Source organism: Conger conger, chromosome 3 (genome assembly GCF_963514075.1).
Source record: "Conger conger chromosome 3, fConCon1.1, whole genome shotgun sequence".
NCBI classification, from domain to species: domain Eukaryota; kingdom Metazoa; phylum Chordata; class Actinopteri; order Anguilliformes; family Congridae; genus Conger; species Conger conger.
In genome coordinates, this window is record NC_083762.1 from 11,777,439 (window position 1) to 11,794,123 (window position 16,685).

The 16,685-nt window shown below is 44.4% G+C and overlaps 1 protein-coding gene across 1 annotated transcript in view; it reads left to right on the plus strand.

Annotated features, from left to right (window-relative positions):
* The window catches only part of aff2 (AF4/FMR2 family, member 2), a 187,853-nt gene that overhangs the window by 101,246 nt on the left and 69,922 nt on the right, over positions 1-16,685 (plus strand). Inside the window, exons 4-7 of the mRNA XM_061236945.1 lie at positions 5,139-5,183; positions 11,402-11,488; positions 14,827-14,863; positions 15,091-15,145. Of these exons, the coding sequence (XP_061092929.1) occupies positions 5,139-5,183; positions 11,402-11,488; positions 14,827-14,863; positions 15,091-15,145 (224 nt within the window). The remainder of the gene's footprint in view (positions 1-5,138; positions 5,184-11,401; positions 11,489-14,826; positions 14,864-15,090; positions 15,146-16,685) is intronic.

A 16,685-nucleotide genomic window follows, 5' to 3' on the forward strand; every position in this document is an offset into this window, starting at 1 on the left:
ATCTTTTTTTGCAGACACATAAATTGGACACATGCAAAGCGTGTATGCATTTAGCATCGAGTAGTTACAAGGGACCCTGCTCTTGGTTCTATTTATTCATAGTTTCATTTATTCAAATCTCTCCTGGTAAGCAATGGAATTCTAAAACTCTGACTTATCCCATAAAGCCTTCTCTTCAATGTGTTAACGAAGGTTTGACAATTTTGTGATGCAATAAAATAACCCCTGTTTACTGTAGCACAGAAAAAGAGGGTAAAGAGAGAGGGATCACATAAAAAATTAGTGCACACTGTACACGTATGCCCATGAATGCACACACACACACACACACATACACACACTCTGTGCATCTGTAGGCCTACAGATGCTTGCCTTAATGTATGTCACTGATGTCACACTCGGTTATTCAAAAGCATTGTAAACCCACCGGCCATATTCCGAGCGCGTTGGAAACGCTGACTGTCCCGGAGAAATCATTTGCACACCCGTTCAATTTGACTGTAACAGCAGGTAAACAGAGGGTCCCCGGCGGTGTCTGGAAATAAGATCCCAGCTGGACGCTTCCGTGGAGGCCATTGGTAAAATAGCGTGTGGGCCCAGGAGGGAGAAAGGTGGGGGTGTAAGCAGATTCGGCGGTCTGCGTTTGTGATAACGCGTGTCGGGCGTGATGCGTTCGGCTCGGGGATCCTCGGTTCTGCGTTCCTCTGTCCTCCTGTTCTACGGTTCCCCGCAGGGTTTACTAATGTAACCAGGGTATCACATCCAGCAAAAAGCAATGAAGGAAGCCGTATCTGTGCAATCAGGCTGCAAGATGGCCTCAAAGGCCTATATAAATGATTTGTCAAAACCTTGCAATTCTATCCTGTGTGGGTGAGAGTGGTTAGCCGGATGGAATAAAAAAATAAATAAAGAAATAAATAGAAAATGAAATATGTATTCAACAGGGGAGAGGAGAGGTCTTTTAGTGCCATGTCTGTAATCTAAATGGAGTTCATCACAGGTAACCTAGAAATGAACTGGCGGCATCAAGGTAATAAGCTTTTCTGCAGCTCGTGTTATATTAGGGAAAAAAGGCAAGAGAGAGACATAGAAAGAGAGAGAGGGAGAGGAAGACGGAAAGAGAGGGATAGAAAGAGCGAGAGAGGGAGGGAGAGAAAGACAGAAAGTGAGAGATAGAAAGAGAGGGAGGGAGAGAAAGAGAGATAGAAAGAGAGAAAGGGAGGGAGGGATAGACAGAAAGAGAGAGTGAAAAAGGGACAGTGATAACATGCGGGAAGCCTGAAGGTTCTGTTGCCATGGGAACCAAATATCAAGTGGAAGCCTCAGAAAACAGGAAGTCTGTACCTTTGCGGAGGGAGGGCCTCGCTCCAGTGACCTCAGAACCCGGGAGCAGGCGTGGTTCCCTCAGACGCTCCGATACCATTCCCATCCTCTCCGAAAGACCCCACTCGATCACCATGGGCCTCTGTATGAACCTCACCATGCTTAAAAAACATAAATACAGAGGTCACGGAGCAAGGAGATGAAATTATCTCCCTTCTAAAGCAGCAGTAGCATGGCTGTAAACCGCTCAAGTGATTGAAATATTTGATTATCTACTCCGATGCAGTTGCCAAACATTATGGTCCAGGGTACAGTTTATCTAATTCTGCGTAACAAAATACCTGCTACATCTCTGTAATTACTGCGGCTGAATTGGTAGCAACCTCTGTCTAATAGCTGGAAGGCCTTGGGTCTTCTCATTGGTGTGTGGCATGACGGGAGTTTTGAGGAGAGATGGCACAAATCGCTCTTCCTCTGACACAGTTTTTCTTTCCTTTTTTCTTTCCGAGGCTCAGAAACTCCCAGATCCTTTAAAGATGTCATGCTGTCCCCAGTCACGCTCTGTTCTTACACCATGTCCAAGAGCTAAATCAATCAGGAAATTCTGTGTGTGTGTCTGTGTGTGTGAGAGAGAGCACGAGAGAGAGAGTTTCTGTGTGCGTTCTGGGTGTGTACGTATCTGTAGATGTAGATGTATATTGGTGTCTGCATGTGTGTGTGTCTTTGTTGCATATGTGTTTGCTTGTGTGTGCCTGTGTGTGCATCTGATTTGTGCTCTTCTTTTTGTCTGCATTGTGTCAGCATTAAGGCAGATGCACAATAGCGTGTCAAAGGGCCAGGGGCCCCGGTCCTGGGGGGACGTGGCAGATTAGTCTCCTGAGACGTCCCTGTGGGGGCCCTTATTCTGACACCAGGAAGGAGTCGTCAGCCTGACACCTGCCAATCACTCCCAACCCCCTCCCACCACACCCAAGGACTGACCCCTTACAGACCCCACTGACCTTTCCGTCAGTTCAGCCAATCGGGCCTGAGACCATTCTGACGGTATCACCACACCACTGACTGACTCCACTCTCCACATTCCTTATTATTCACTTATTATTCACAGAAGATGTTGTGCTTCTATAACATCAAGTAGCTATGCGCTTACACAACCCTGGTATGAAATCCAGCTATGACCAGCTTGAAATTATCACCTGCCAGCTGTTTCAAAACACAGCTTGAGCTGGTCTAACTATATTAAGTTCGGAGCTGGTCTGCACTGGTCAACCAGCTACCAACTGTTTCAAAACATAGATCGTTTTCTCTCAGCAGGGAACCTTTCATAAGCACGATATGCATAGTGTGTTTATAACACCAATCCTGCATGGCTTAGATTCTGCCAACATGATTGCCCTCATCTTAAGTTAATGACACCTTACAGTATGCCAGTTGTGTGGATGATTACTGAAGACTGTGAATGTGTCTGTGCCACTGCTGCGCTGCTTATTTCCGCACAATCACACATTGTTATGCCGTATAATTAAGAAAGGGTTTGTTTATGATACAAAATGAAATATACGCTTTTGCGTGATTGGGTTCTTATTGTTCACTATTTGTTTGTTTGGTAATTCCGCAGTGCAATGTAACACGTATCAATGCCCTGTTCTGCACGCAAAAACACAGATGTTGTCACTGTGATGATAATAATTTGATGTTTTCGCTGAACCTTGAATAGAACTTTGCACTGATCTGGCAGTTATTTGTGTTGAGCGCTGGGTGCCAGTGAATCATTGCGGTTTAAGTACAGGCTCATTATCACAGTTATTGTCGCTGTGTTTCTTGCATGAAGAAGCTGAGAGAGGAAAGGCAGGAGTGTCATTACGTGATGCGGGTTTGACTCTCAAACGTGGGTGCCTACTCCACGCAGTGTGTGCGGGTGTGTTTGTGTGCGTGTGCTTGTATGTATATTTACAGTGTGTGCGTCTGTGTTTGCGTGGGTGTTTGTATATGTGTGTGTGTGTGTGAGTGGTGTAAGTGTAAACGGCTGGCTGATAGCTGATTACCTGCAGTAAGAGGACCCAGCTGAGTGTGTGTGTGTGTGTGTGCGCGTGAGTGTTTGTGTGTGTGTGTTTGTGTTTGATTACCTAGAGTAAGAGGACCCAGCTGAGTGTGTGTGTGTGTGTGTGTGCGTGCATGTGCATGAGTACGTGTGTGTGTGTGTGTGTGTGTGTGTGGGATTGCCTACAATAAGAGGACCCAGCTGTGACACCCTTCAGCATGATGTCACTCATGATGGCAGATTCTCCTGTCATAAAAACACACATGTACGTACGCACACACACACACACACACACACACACACATAAATTAAATGATAGACACAGCACACACCCACTCACACAAACATAAAATTATACACAGTACTCTCACACCCACATAGAAATGCACATGCTCAATACATAATGACACATATATGTATACAAATACGCAGATAAGGAAATAGGATTTGAATAATCACAATAATCTGTGTGTGAAGTCAACCTCACTTACTGCCAACACTGTGGTCCTGATTTAATATGAGTGCCATTGTAAAAATAACTCTGATAATGCCTTTGTCTTTATAGAAAGACTTGATTGACCAACTAAGCAGCATCATAGAGTCGTAGTACTGTCATTGTCAAAGAATGACAAGATCAGCACAACATTTTGGTAATGCTTCATTTTACAGGCCCAGTATTACCTAGTATTTACTGGGTAATTACCAGATACTTGTATAATTATAAGGTAACTACTTTGATTTCAGAGGGAACTGCTACAAAACAAAGTCAGTAAATACCATGAAACAAAGTAGCCCTGTGAAAATACGGTTTCAGCCTGTTTCATAGTACTTACCAAAATAGTTCTCTAATAAATACACATAAGGAGCTGGTATGTACCCAATAAAGACGAGGTAATTAAATAAAAATAAAGCATTAACCAAATTTGTATGGGTTTACAGAAAAGCAACCATTGGGCAGGAAGACTAACACCCCTGGCTCAGATACGCCACTCCCCAGCCCTCTATCCAAAAATATCCAAAAATACATTTTACCCATATGTCAGTGCGGCTTCATTGAATTAGCGCGCCCGCTCCGATTGGTGGGGGAGCCCGTGTCTTCGGCGTGACGAAAACCTCGCAGAGCGGCGCGTGGCTCACCTGCGGGACGGCGCGGAGGCGGCCGCCTCGTAAATCACGCACCCTCCGGAGTCAACCCGCCGCTGCGGCCGAGGAGACGTACCGCCGCTGTCTCCGCTGCGCCAGGAGGCCCGGCGTCAGACGCGGCGGTATTTATAGCGCCGTCACACGCTTTAAGTGAAAACGGCCCGGGGAGGCTCGCCCTGCCTCGACAGGCATCACCGCCGCCTTTTTCCTTTTTTTAAAAAGCGTGACGGAGTGACTTAACTTCAGGGCGAAGGTGCGTGTCTGGATACCTGCCGGCCCCGTTATTAACAGCGCCCTGTATTCTTTTTGTTTAATACTTATTAGGCGGTCCCTTTGCGATAATTATGATGTATTGCAGGATGGCCTTTCACAATGCGGTTTGATAACTCATTAATCAAAATCGTGAAATGATGAAAGGGAATAGAATGCTAATGACTAATTACTTCCCGAAGGGAATCCATTTGATCTCGTAGTGGATGCGGCGCCTTCACAATACTGGGTCAATCGTTTTTCTTCTGTTGTTTCTAACCTGATTTGTCCGGTGCCTCGTGGTCGGTCAGCGTTTTTAACCCCCAGCGTCTCTCTTTCTTCTCTCTTCCTCTCTTAACAAGTTCCTTTTCTTTCTCCTCAGGTCAGCCTGTCGAATGACTCCAGCTGTGTGGAAGAAATTCTCCGGGTGAGTGAGACTTTTCTTTTTCTCTCTCGCTAATTATGCTGCGTTACTGCTGAGGTGCGGTTTGCACACAAAGCCACTCATCCATCCGGAGACACAAGCCACAGAGCAGGAAGAAAAGCCTTTTTTTTTACGCACCGCCAATTATCAGCCCCTTCCCTGTTATGGGCTGAGTTTGACAGAAAAGGCTTTCTGGGTGAAATAAGGGATGTCCAAAACTTGCTTTTCAAACAAGCGTATTAGCGGGTTTTGCAGCCCTGCTCACAGCGAGGCACTCTCCCGGCTGTTTTATAATCATTTCGTACTCAGATGCCCTCGTCTCCCCGGAGGAAGGGCGCACAGAATTGGGACACATTTTTTTTTCTACAGACAGGGTTTCTCATTTTAAACTTTCTCTCTTTTTTTTTTCTTGTCAGTAATGGAAACAGAGAGGCCCTGTTTTTTCAATTCTCACCTGAGATGCAGGAAGTGTCTCTGGGTTCTGGTCTGAGCTGTCAGTAAGAGAGGTGTAAGTCGTATTTGAGGTGTGAGCGCAAGCCCCCCCCCCAACTCTACCCCCAGTGTTTGCTTCGGGGGGTGTCCCTGACGGCAAGCACACCGCGGCACTGGGAGACAGTTTGGTGGTTGTAGCCCAGGTGATGGGCAGGCGTTGTATTGTAGATCTGGAGCCACCCTGTCCCGCCCCATACGGTCTGACAACCCAGCCCAGCCATCGCAACCCCGTCCCCGAAACGCGGACCTGCCAGTCACAGGACGCCCAGGAGGCCCTGACAAATCGTTGCCAGGTGACCTGCTGTTCAGCCGTCATGTACAATAAGCCGTGGATTTTGGAAGAGGAAATCGAGGACGCAACTCTCCCAACCGTGGTGAGATGAGAAGACCTCTGCCGCAAGGTAGCCGAACGGCACGGCACACAGTGTGTGGCGTGACTCACGGATGACTCAGACCTCGATTCTGATTCAGCGTCGAGGGGAAAAATCGTTGAATCTCTATGTTGGCAGAGTACTGTCGGCCCCTGCAATATGGAGACTGGAGGAGCTTCAGGAACGTGGCCTAGCGTTGTAAAGTGAAGGCTCTTCTGGAGTAAGACTCTACACTGTGAAGATAAGGGGCTTCAAACAGCCCATTTTATTCCCTGCTTCTTTGAGCGGTGATGTCAGCGGAAGAGATATGGGTATCTCCGAACAGCAGTATCACAGGGCTGAAAGTGGAGATGATGCAGCGTTTAAAGTATGCCTGCTGAGATCCTCGGTGAAAATTGAAACTCAGTAATCGTACTTAGATTGAAATAGTGAAGGACCTGGAAACTTCACCTTTCACATCAAAGTAATTATCTTCTTTCAGTGCCTATACATTCATACCGATGAATGTAGCTACAGTATACATACTAATCATAAGGTATATCGCTGCTACATCTACGGAAAACAGAGAACTATAAGACTTGGTGCCCTACAAATGCATGCCTGTGTGGCCTTAGGTCAGCGCTACTCAACTCCACGTCCTGAGGGCCGCAGTGTCTGCAGGTATTTGCTCCGACCGTGCGCTACACCACCTGATTTCACTGATTATTTAACCTGCTTGGTTCAGATAATGAACAAATTAGTGAAATCGGTTGTTGTAGCACACGGTAGGAGCAAATGCCTGCAGACACTATGCCCCGCAGGACGTGGAGATGAGAAGCGCTGCCATAGGATGTTGAGTTTATTGGAACCTAATTGGATCCTAATTTCTCCAATTTTTGCACCCCTCACCTGCCCCCCTCCTCCTACCACCCACCCCCTAACTCCTCTCAGATCCGTTATCGAGCACTCTTTATCTTAACGACCAGTGTTTAGCACGATTAGCACGTTCTGCTCCACTCCTCTGAATCCGTGATTACATCTATCAAAGGGAGCGAATTGGGAAAAACTAAAGAAGTTCCCCTCTGCGTAGCTTTTTATCTATTTAATTTACCAATTTACTTTAAACTACTATTTTTCATGTCACAGTCATTATCACCTGGCGAAAAAATACATCCACTACAAAGCCTATCGCCCTTTATGTTGCCTTACAGTGGGTGAGTATCGGGAGTATAGCCGTATCACAGGGTGATTGGAGATAAAAGACGCATTGTTCCTATTGTACGTGGATCAGATGAATCAGGTTTATTCCCCTGAATATGTCCTTGTTTGAGAGAGCTGGCTTTGCTCATCTCTTTCTTCATTGGCTGTCTCGCCCTAAAAACGAACCATCCCCCACTCCCCCTGCCAGAGAACTCCCACGCTGAAAAAAACAAAAATTAAGTCAATCTTAACAAGTATTTTAGTCTTATACTGGATTTAAAATGTGATTTATATTACTTGTTTACGAATAAGTAAGTCTAATAGACTGCCAATGCTGTGAGACGGTTTGACTCATTTCCAGATTTGCCAATGGGGTAGAAAAAAAGTAACTTGTGAAGCAAACAGTAACATAAAACAAGATAATATTATACTTTTATATATAATACTTTCTTTTTTTGCAGTGCATTAAATTTTCTTTCTTTTTTCAATCTTATTATTGATATTGTGGGAGTGTAACCCAAGAGGCTTTTCCGTCTTGGCTCTAATTAGCCGGACCATTCCCCAATTTGTGGTAGTTGCACCCTAGTCACTGTAGCAAAGGTATTCAAACAGGCAATCTCTAAGGGATACTGAAAAGTCCAGTGAAGTCAGCCCGTTCAGCGCCCTGAGCGCTAGGTAGCATTCCCTATTGTCTGGGGCACAACTGTAACCAAGCAGCTATGGGCTAGGTCCCATTATAATCCTTGTGGCTTGGCTGTTGGCTGAGTGCTGTTCCCAGACATGTTAATGTATCTACTGAGGACAATCTATTGATCTGCTGTAATTTGTCGTCTGTCATATTTACCCTATTGAGTTCGTTAGTTCATTAAGTGTCGTTGGCTCCATTTCCAGTACATTTTTTACCTCTAAGGAGGCTGCAGAGGCACCAGTTTGCTGAAAATAATATTCACTTGAAATGTTCAATTTTATTTGTGTTGTGTTTGAAGGCTTTTTAATCTTCCAAATTTGCGGGTCATTTTTAACAAACGTGTGGATTGCTTTTTTTTCATTATATTTTCAATTGCCAAACTCATCTTTGAAAGAAACTTGCTCAGGCTTGCTTAAATTCATTAGTTCAAGTTCAGTGCAAGCCACAAAATAAGGAGGATTGAATAGCTGCCTCATGAAAATAATTCTTATAATTAGGAGTCAGTATGCTTCGTGTAACATGGCGTTATACCAAAAGTATAACAAAAGCCCAAAGACCATAACACTTCCTAGTGGCAGTACTTGCAGCCAAAGGTGAAGTAATTAATCAGCACACAAAGTAAAGCTTTGTTGGCACCACGGAGAAGACACCAAGGAGTTATTCCGGAACATTCTGCAGGCATTGACCCAGACAGATCCGCTCAATTCAGCCAGAACATGAATAAATCAGATACTTCTTACCGCTAGACTAAAGCCCTGCAAGCCAAAGAACCCCACCCCCCTTTCCCATGATTGACAGATGAGAGGAAGCAGACGATGGGTGGTCTCGCCAGCCTCATCAGTGACCCCTCGCTGTTTCCATGGCACAGGAATGACAGTTTGAATTCCTCAGCAACTGACAGGGGGTCAGATGGCCGATCCTTGCCCCAGCCCCATGTTCTTTACAGACAGTCTCATTTAAATGTATTTAATTGTATCTTATTATATTTTTTACTTTTTTAAATTATAGTGTTTCATGGTCCTATTCCCCATAGAAAATGAATGCCTTCCAATCTATAGTACAAGATAGTGAATGTGCCAGTTTGTGTGAGGACATTGTAGAGAATATGCTCACCAGGTCTGTGCTACTTTTTGGAAAATGCTTTGGCTGCTAATGTCCCGTTTTCCATAAACACTACACACCCTAACATGGCTATAAGAAGATACATTAAACCAGGGCAGTGGACAGACTCCAAATTCTTTTTTTGAAACAGAAAACTCAACTCATCTCATCTCAACAAGTTGCGCCAGTGTTTTCCTGTTTGTAGAAAAGCAGAAAGTAAACATCAAGGAAAAAGGCGAATGAAAGCACTTGTGTGCGACTGGAAAAAGAAAAAAGAAAGGCGCGGTGGCCCTTAGCTCCAGCGCGTGAGCGGAAAAGAAGCAGGTTCGTCATGTCTCCTGTGTGGTAACTTTCCACCACGCTAGCGCAGCGCAGACAGGCTTCAGAGATCACACACAACTTCACATATAGCATTACAGCAAAGAGGGAAGTCTGAGTCTGAGGTCTGCATGTCATTTTCCCTTTTCTGCATGTCTTTTTTCACGCTGAGCGCCCCAGGGGAGGTCACTGGACCCACATTTCTGAGGAAATGAACTACTGTACATAAACAGGGAACACTGTAAACAACCTACTTCAATAAATAAAAGGCTAGATCGCAAACGCGGCTTTTTTGCTAAGATTCTCATCTCATTACTTGAGCAGTAACACATTCAGAAGACATGAACCTTGGCCAGTAAACCTGCTCCATTCTGCAAATGCCACGCAGTTAAATTATGAATAATTTTTGATATAAATGAGCTGACATGGGTGAGGAAGGGTTCCATTCCTTTGACTCGGTCTGTGTGCACTGCTTCTACCAACCTGGATGGCTGGCACTCCAAGGTTCCCTTAATAATGCAGCTTATCAGAGGTACTTGATCCAAGGAAGTACCTGTCATTTGATAGCCTGCAATTGGGCATGCCAAATTACTCACATTATTTTATGAACTACTGTATACTCCATCCTTATTACAAAGGCTTGCATTGGCACTCAACCACCCACCCCCCCCCCCACACACACACACACACACACCACCCACCTTTATTAAGGGTGATTTCTCCAGAGACTGGAACAAGTTTTATTTAAACATAAATAAAAATTCATTGGAACGCCTGAACAAGACAGGAACTTTAAAGATGATTTACTTGAATGTTATGCTGTGTTATTTGTAAAATGGATTTATGTTATTTGTATATTTTATTTATTGCATTTTTTTAAAACCATTAATCACAAGTAGGTAACCGTATGTACAATATGAACAGATCTGACTCCAGCTTATCTTTTTTTTGTGAGCCGTACTGTGAAATTGTCTTTGCAAGCCAAAGTTGGCTAAGACACTGCAATGAAAATGAAGAACTCGTATTTATTTTCCTGTTATATTAGGAATAGAGAACATTTCGAGGAGAGTGTGAGCGGTAGTGCTTGAGCTTGCTTTGCCTTCCATGTTGTTGTTTACCTCCAAACCAATTAAATGAGCATACTGTTGGTAGTACAGTTTAAAAGCAGCTATTTAGTGGCAATTATTTTACAACTTCTCCTCTGCTCTCTTTTTTCCATATGGTATGTACCATGCACGGTCCTGCTGTTTTTTTTTTTTCCAATTCATTAAGTCCCACGGTTTTTTGAGAGCTGATCATTATTTGTCTCTTATAGCAGTTGGCAAATGCACTCTTGAATGTAAACTAGTCTGTGCAGCAGAGGAGAATGTGTTTATTTTTACACCTGTTCCTTCCCAAAAATCACACCCCCCCCTGCACCCGCCGCCCCCACTCCCACGCCCCCCCAAACAAACCTGAAGCAGAATGCGCAGTCTGAGATGTGTGGGGAACGTGTGTGTGTGTGTGGGAGTGTGCGGAATAAATCAGGAGTAAGCGGCCGCATCTCCACTGCCTCTATTGTTCTGTGCATAAAAAGTAGCGCCTGCCAAAAGCCCAAAAACTCTTCAGGGAGCTCTCAGAGATGCCATTGATCCGGCGGAATCCGCGCACAGGGCGCGTCTCCGTGTGAGCGCTGCGGGTTTGGGTGGGGGGGGTGGGGGGGGGGTGGGGGGGTGCGTGGTGGGGGCACACGTCCCGCACACGCCCCGCACATGATCAACGCCAGCTCGGGACGTGGAGAGGAGGACCCAAAAAAGCAGGGCAGGAGAGAGATAAATAAATAGAGAGAGATTAGAAGAGGGGCTAAAGAGCCCATTAAGGCTTTGTTTCAATCCCCTGTATTAGTATTCACGGGGCTTCCAGGAGCACTAACAGCCCGGATAATTGCACAAATGTTCAGCCTCCTCGACTAGCCTGCAGATATCCGGGGTGTCGGTGTGCACCGTGTGTGAGACGACGCGTGTGAGGGTGTGTGTGTGGGGCGTTCAGGCCGTGTGCGGTGTCTGTGTTTACAGCATTGTTTCCTCCTGCAGGAGATGACGCACTCCTGGCCGCCTCCTCTAACTGCCATCCACACGCCGGGGAAAGCGGAGCAGACCAAGTTCCCCATCCCGTCCAAGGTGAGGCGCTGTTCTGAGTCGTGCATAGCCCCTCTCACTGCTGATACAACGTCTGTGATCAAACACCCTGCTAAAACAACGTCTGTGGTCAAAAACCCTGCTAAAACAACGTCTGTGGTCAAAAACCCTGCTAGCACAACGTCTGTGATCCAAAACCCTGCTAAAACAACATCTGTGGTCAAAAACCCTGCTAACACAACGTCTGTGGTCAAAAACCCTGCTAACACAACGTCTGTGGTCAAAAACCCTGCCAGAAACTCTATGGTGCTCAAAGACCGACCTGATAGCATCACATTGTTCAGTCAATTATATTGTAGATTATTAAAGTCGATAAAAAATTATAAGAATGAATAATAACTGTGTGCATTGAAGTGCTTGCATTAAAGGTGTTAGACCACACCTGTGCTGGAACAGGTCTCCTTTTTAAAAAAATCAATAATTGAAAAAGACACGTTTCCCATTTTTCGGTAATTTAAGAAGGCATCACAAAAACTACAATATTGTACACTAATCGCACACACTTTCCATCCCTTGCATCATTTCCTTCACTTCTTGTTGTTAATGGATTTTGTGTTAAAACATAATATACCAATTTTCCAAGGTTAAAAAAAGATCTGTGTATCGTAAAAAAAAAACTGATGAATTGTTTCTTTGTTTGATTTTTATTCTCCCCAGTGGAGAAGTGCCCAGCATGCACTGCAGTGTTGTGTGAATAAAGTCAGCCATCTAGCGCGTTCTTTTATTGTGTACATTTAGCCAAACCCAGTCTGCTGACACCTGCCATTTACATAACTCTATATATTGTGTTGTAGATTTAAATTTAAATAGATAAAATTATGAAAAAAATGACAATTTTATCCATTTACAATTAAATTCACAGCACAATGAAGTGTGCAAAAAGTGAAGGGGTCGGAATACATTCTGAGGCCCCTGTATATGAGCCAGTTTACAGTATGTGGTAACAGTATATAATAGAGGAGGTCCAGCGGGAAGGAGAGCAGAAGAGTGGCTTTGGGCAGCGTGTGATTCAGGGGAAAACAGAGTTAATGAAGGAATAAAACCTGCGGGCCCTGGCTCTTCCTGTAATCACTCTGATTTATCCTGCTTCACCAGAGCCACAAAAAATAAGTACATAAATAAAACACGGGGCAAATAGAACTGTACGAAACGCGGAGAGCCTTGATTTTATGATGGATTAAGGACCGTAAAGCCGACAGGAGAGGAAATGTACAGCATTAAGCAACAATCCAATTATTGCTGGTGATGGTGTGGTGATCACACGAGAGCTCAAACAGGCTTTAAATTGTGCTTCGGATGGGCCCAGTGGAATTCACTCCTCACTTAAGCGTGAGCTTTGATCGGCTAATCCGGCTCTGTTAGCCCGACTTTTAGGGACAGTTAGATGCCTTTGAATTAAGTACATGATAGTCTTACATGGTTTTGAGGCACCTTAATTTGATGAATATTGCAAATGTGTGTGTATGCGTGGTTGTGTGTGTGTGTGTGTGTGTGTGTGTGTGTGCATGTGCGTGTGTGTTTGTGTGGGTGTGCGTGTGTAGTTGTGTGTGAGTGTGTGTGTAGTTGTGTGCGTTTGAGTGTGTGTGTGTGTTTGTTTGTGTGTGTGTATGTGCGGTTGTGCATGCTCAGTTGGTGTGTCATGCTCACGGTTCCCATAGACAGTTTTGTTTTTCTGTTGCAGCGTTTGTTTACAATTTGTTTATGTTGTGGTTGTTCTTTTTCCCTTGGGATGGGATTGGGTTGGGAACTTTGAGAAGCAGTAGTAGCCATTTTCCATACTTGGCCTGGAATTGTCTGCCATCTTCAGTGTTAAAATAAATTCATACCAGAGAGCTGCAGAAGGAGATGCTTTTTTTGTTATATTCTGCCCATCTTTATAAAACGTATACAGTGAAACAGATGGAGAAGCCATTACACATACTGAACATCTCTCCAGATCAATTAAAGTAAGCCTTGGACAGGAAAGAGTCTTTTTTATGTCAAACGAAAAAAAGAGCACATGTAACAGTGTTCTGAGATAACCTCAGACTTCTGAAGTGCCATTTAGCTGTGTCCGGTTCCCAGGGGGCAGAGCCAGGCAGACTGGGGACCCCCGACCTTCCCCTCGCCTCCTACGTGAGGCTGCGGTCATCCCGTGGGACCGGAGCACTGGAGATGTCTTTAGGACGGGGCGGTCGCGGATACAACCGGGGGAGGACAGAGTGTTTTATCGCTGAAAGGAATCATTTAACGGAATGTTATTTTTGTACAAAATGCAGTCATGCCCGTAAGAATATATGCCCTGCTAATGAACAGTTTGGCATGTAGAGGAAACCAAAGTGGCTTTGGAGAGAGTTTTTGAAGGGTACATTGTCCCCCTTTGTTTTAGCATTTGTCGTGGTATGTGAAAATAAGATATCTCTCCCAAAGAGTGGCCTCCATTCACCGAGGAAGAGGAAGCAAAAGACTGAATAAAAAAAAGATAAAAAAGAAACAAACTGGCCTTAGACGCATATGATGGTGGGGTCTGACTGATGGAGGTCTCTCTCATATGACAGCCCTGGCTGATGAAGGTCTCTCTCCTATGACAACCCTGGCTGATGGAGGTCTCTCTCCTATGACATCCCTGGCTGAAGGCTGGTCTCCCTCCTATGACAGCCCTGGCTGATGGAGGTCTCTCTCATATGACAGCCCTGGCTGATGGCTGGTCTCTCTCCTATGACATCCCTGGCTGAAGGCTGGTCTCCCTCCTATGACAGCCCTGGCTGATGGCTGGTCTCTCTCCTATAACTTCTAACGGCCATTCAGGGACAGTCGCCAAAGATCCCGGCATGAAGGATGTGGGGCAGCCGGGAAGTAATTTATCTCCCCCAAGAAAATAGTAGCCCTGGTTTTTCCTCATTTTTAAACTTTAAAGCCGTTCTGTGGCCATGCTCCAGCACTGCGTGACTCACACAGGATGCCATACATTGTCCTTCAGCCTCAGTGTCAACTCTATTTTCCCTTCCATCAAATCCCACGATGCATCATTTTCCAGCTAAAGCTCTCGTATTTGCGCCTTAATAGGACATGGGCTGAGTCTTACGGCTGGACCTGAATGACTTTTCAAATAAGCGGTGTCTATAAATCCTGATTTAACGGTGCCGTCTGTTAAATAAGATGTGTCTCCCTGCATGGCGTTCACACATTGACATGAGCTGCCTGCTCTCTAATTATATTAGTGTAAAATCAATTAGGTCCAACGGCAAACACGCTTTTTTCCTCCTGTTTGTTCCTCTGTATTAGCTAAATGTGTACTGAAATATTTAATGCACATTTGTGTCTGTTTCCCTCTCCTGTAGGAATCGCAACATTTAACCTCAGGATACAATGGACAAAGTAAGTTGACTTGTCCCAGTTTGTTTGCTAATCTAATCCCTGTACTGCTGTATTAAAATGCGGTTTGAAGTATTCATTATGCAGCGCAATTATGGAATATCAGTTTTGGTTAAAATGTTATGCTGTTTGACATCTTGTGAGAACAGCTACATTCATAGCCAGAAGACTGATGGACAGAATTTTGTCAAACGCAGAACGCTGACATTTAAATGTAAATCCTTTTGCAGAACGGTGCAATGTTTCTGGGAATAAGACCACGACCAAGCCAGTGCCACAGAAGTCGTGAGTATTCATGAGATTAATTAATCTAAAGCCCAGGGGTTTGGTCCTTGTTTCTTTGAAAAGAGAGACGGTTCAGTTGAGAAAGCCAGTAGAAACCCACTACTGAAGTGATCCCCAGCTTTTCCCATAAACCTGTCCCTGGTACTGTTGCTCTGTGTTGGTACCACCTTAAAAAGGGTTCTGTTTTTGCTGCCATGCTAACCAATTCAGTTTTCTAGCATTTCACACTCTGCTTGGAATAGCCTACAGTATAGAGCTTGGTCAGCCTTAATGAATGTAAATCTACTGAGACTAGCTTGGAGACAGATCCTGTTTGAAATTGCAAATGTTTATAGCTTTAATTCGATTGCTTTTTGATTGTATATTTGCAAATTTAGCATCTTGCATGCTTGTGTCTTTGTTCTTTTTGTATGCTATTATATACAGTGTATTCTCTAAAACTAACGGTATTGCCCTTCGTGGGCAGGTCTTGTAAAAATAGATTTTACCAAAATAGATTTTTGGTCAAATAAGTGTCAAAGAATGTACTTGCTGGTCTTGGATAGGCAAACAAGCTGTACTAAGAAGACGTCCATGCATCTGAACTCAGGGGTGTGGGAGGTCCATATCTCTTTTAAAGGCATTGTAGTCACAGACAGGCATGATGAAGTGCTTTATGATAAATCTGGGCTTTGGTTCGGGGTTTGCAGAGAGTAGGGTGCAAAAGCCATTACGGGCCAGGACAGATGTGGAAGACATAGATTCAGTTGAATTCATGTTGGGATTCCCTGCAGAAACTATAATGTAGGGAGTGAGGCGCACACAGCTTACAGCATGTATGTGAATGTGCCATTATTTTCCAATGCAACGAAAGCAACGCTATCTTCTGAGAAGCCAAGACCATGGATGAGTCGTGTGACGTGATAGAAACAAAGGCTTTCATAGGCCAATGAAAGTCCTGATTTTGCCTAGTTCAGTTCCTTTTTTTTGTACAGAAAAAAGAAATGGTCTTTTTTTTTTTTTTTGCTACATTGCTTTGTACTGAGAGTGAGTCTTAAAAGATTTAACTTGTCCAAATGTTTAGAGAAAGCCAGCCCGAGTACATTTCTGACCATTTTTTTGTCAATACCGGCTTTGTCTGGGGTTGCTGAATGGACGGACTGTCGGTGAAGCAGTGCCACTGTCTCTTTCTGCTGTGAACAGTGGAATCGCTGACTGAGCATAAGTGAATGGCAGTGTTAAAATGGGCCAGCCACCCTGACAGAATGGCTCTGTGAGTATGCCTTTGTTGGATTGCAAGCTTGTATTGCCCTTTGATGTTGCATATCCAAGTATTCCTGGCAGTACTCGGGATTGCTTGAACTGTAGGAGTTTTCATACGGCACAGAATATGGCAGTTAATATCCAGGCTTATTCCGATATTCCGATATTCTGAGCTGCGTATTAGATTCTTGCTGAATTAAAAAAAAATCTCACTTCTTGCAATCATCTAAATCAGGGGTGTCAAACTGAATTCCCAAGGGGCCGCAGTGTCTGCTGGTTTTTGTGGTTTCCTTTCAAT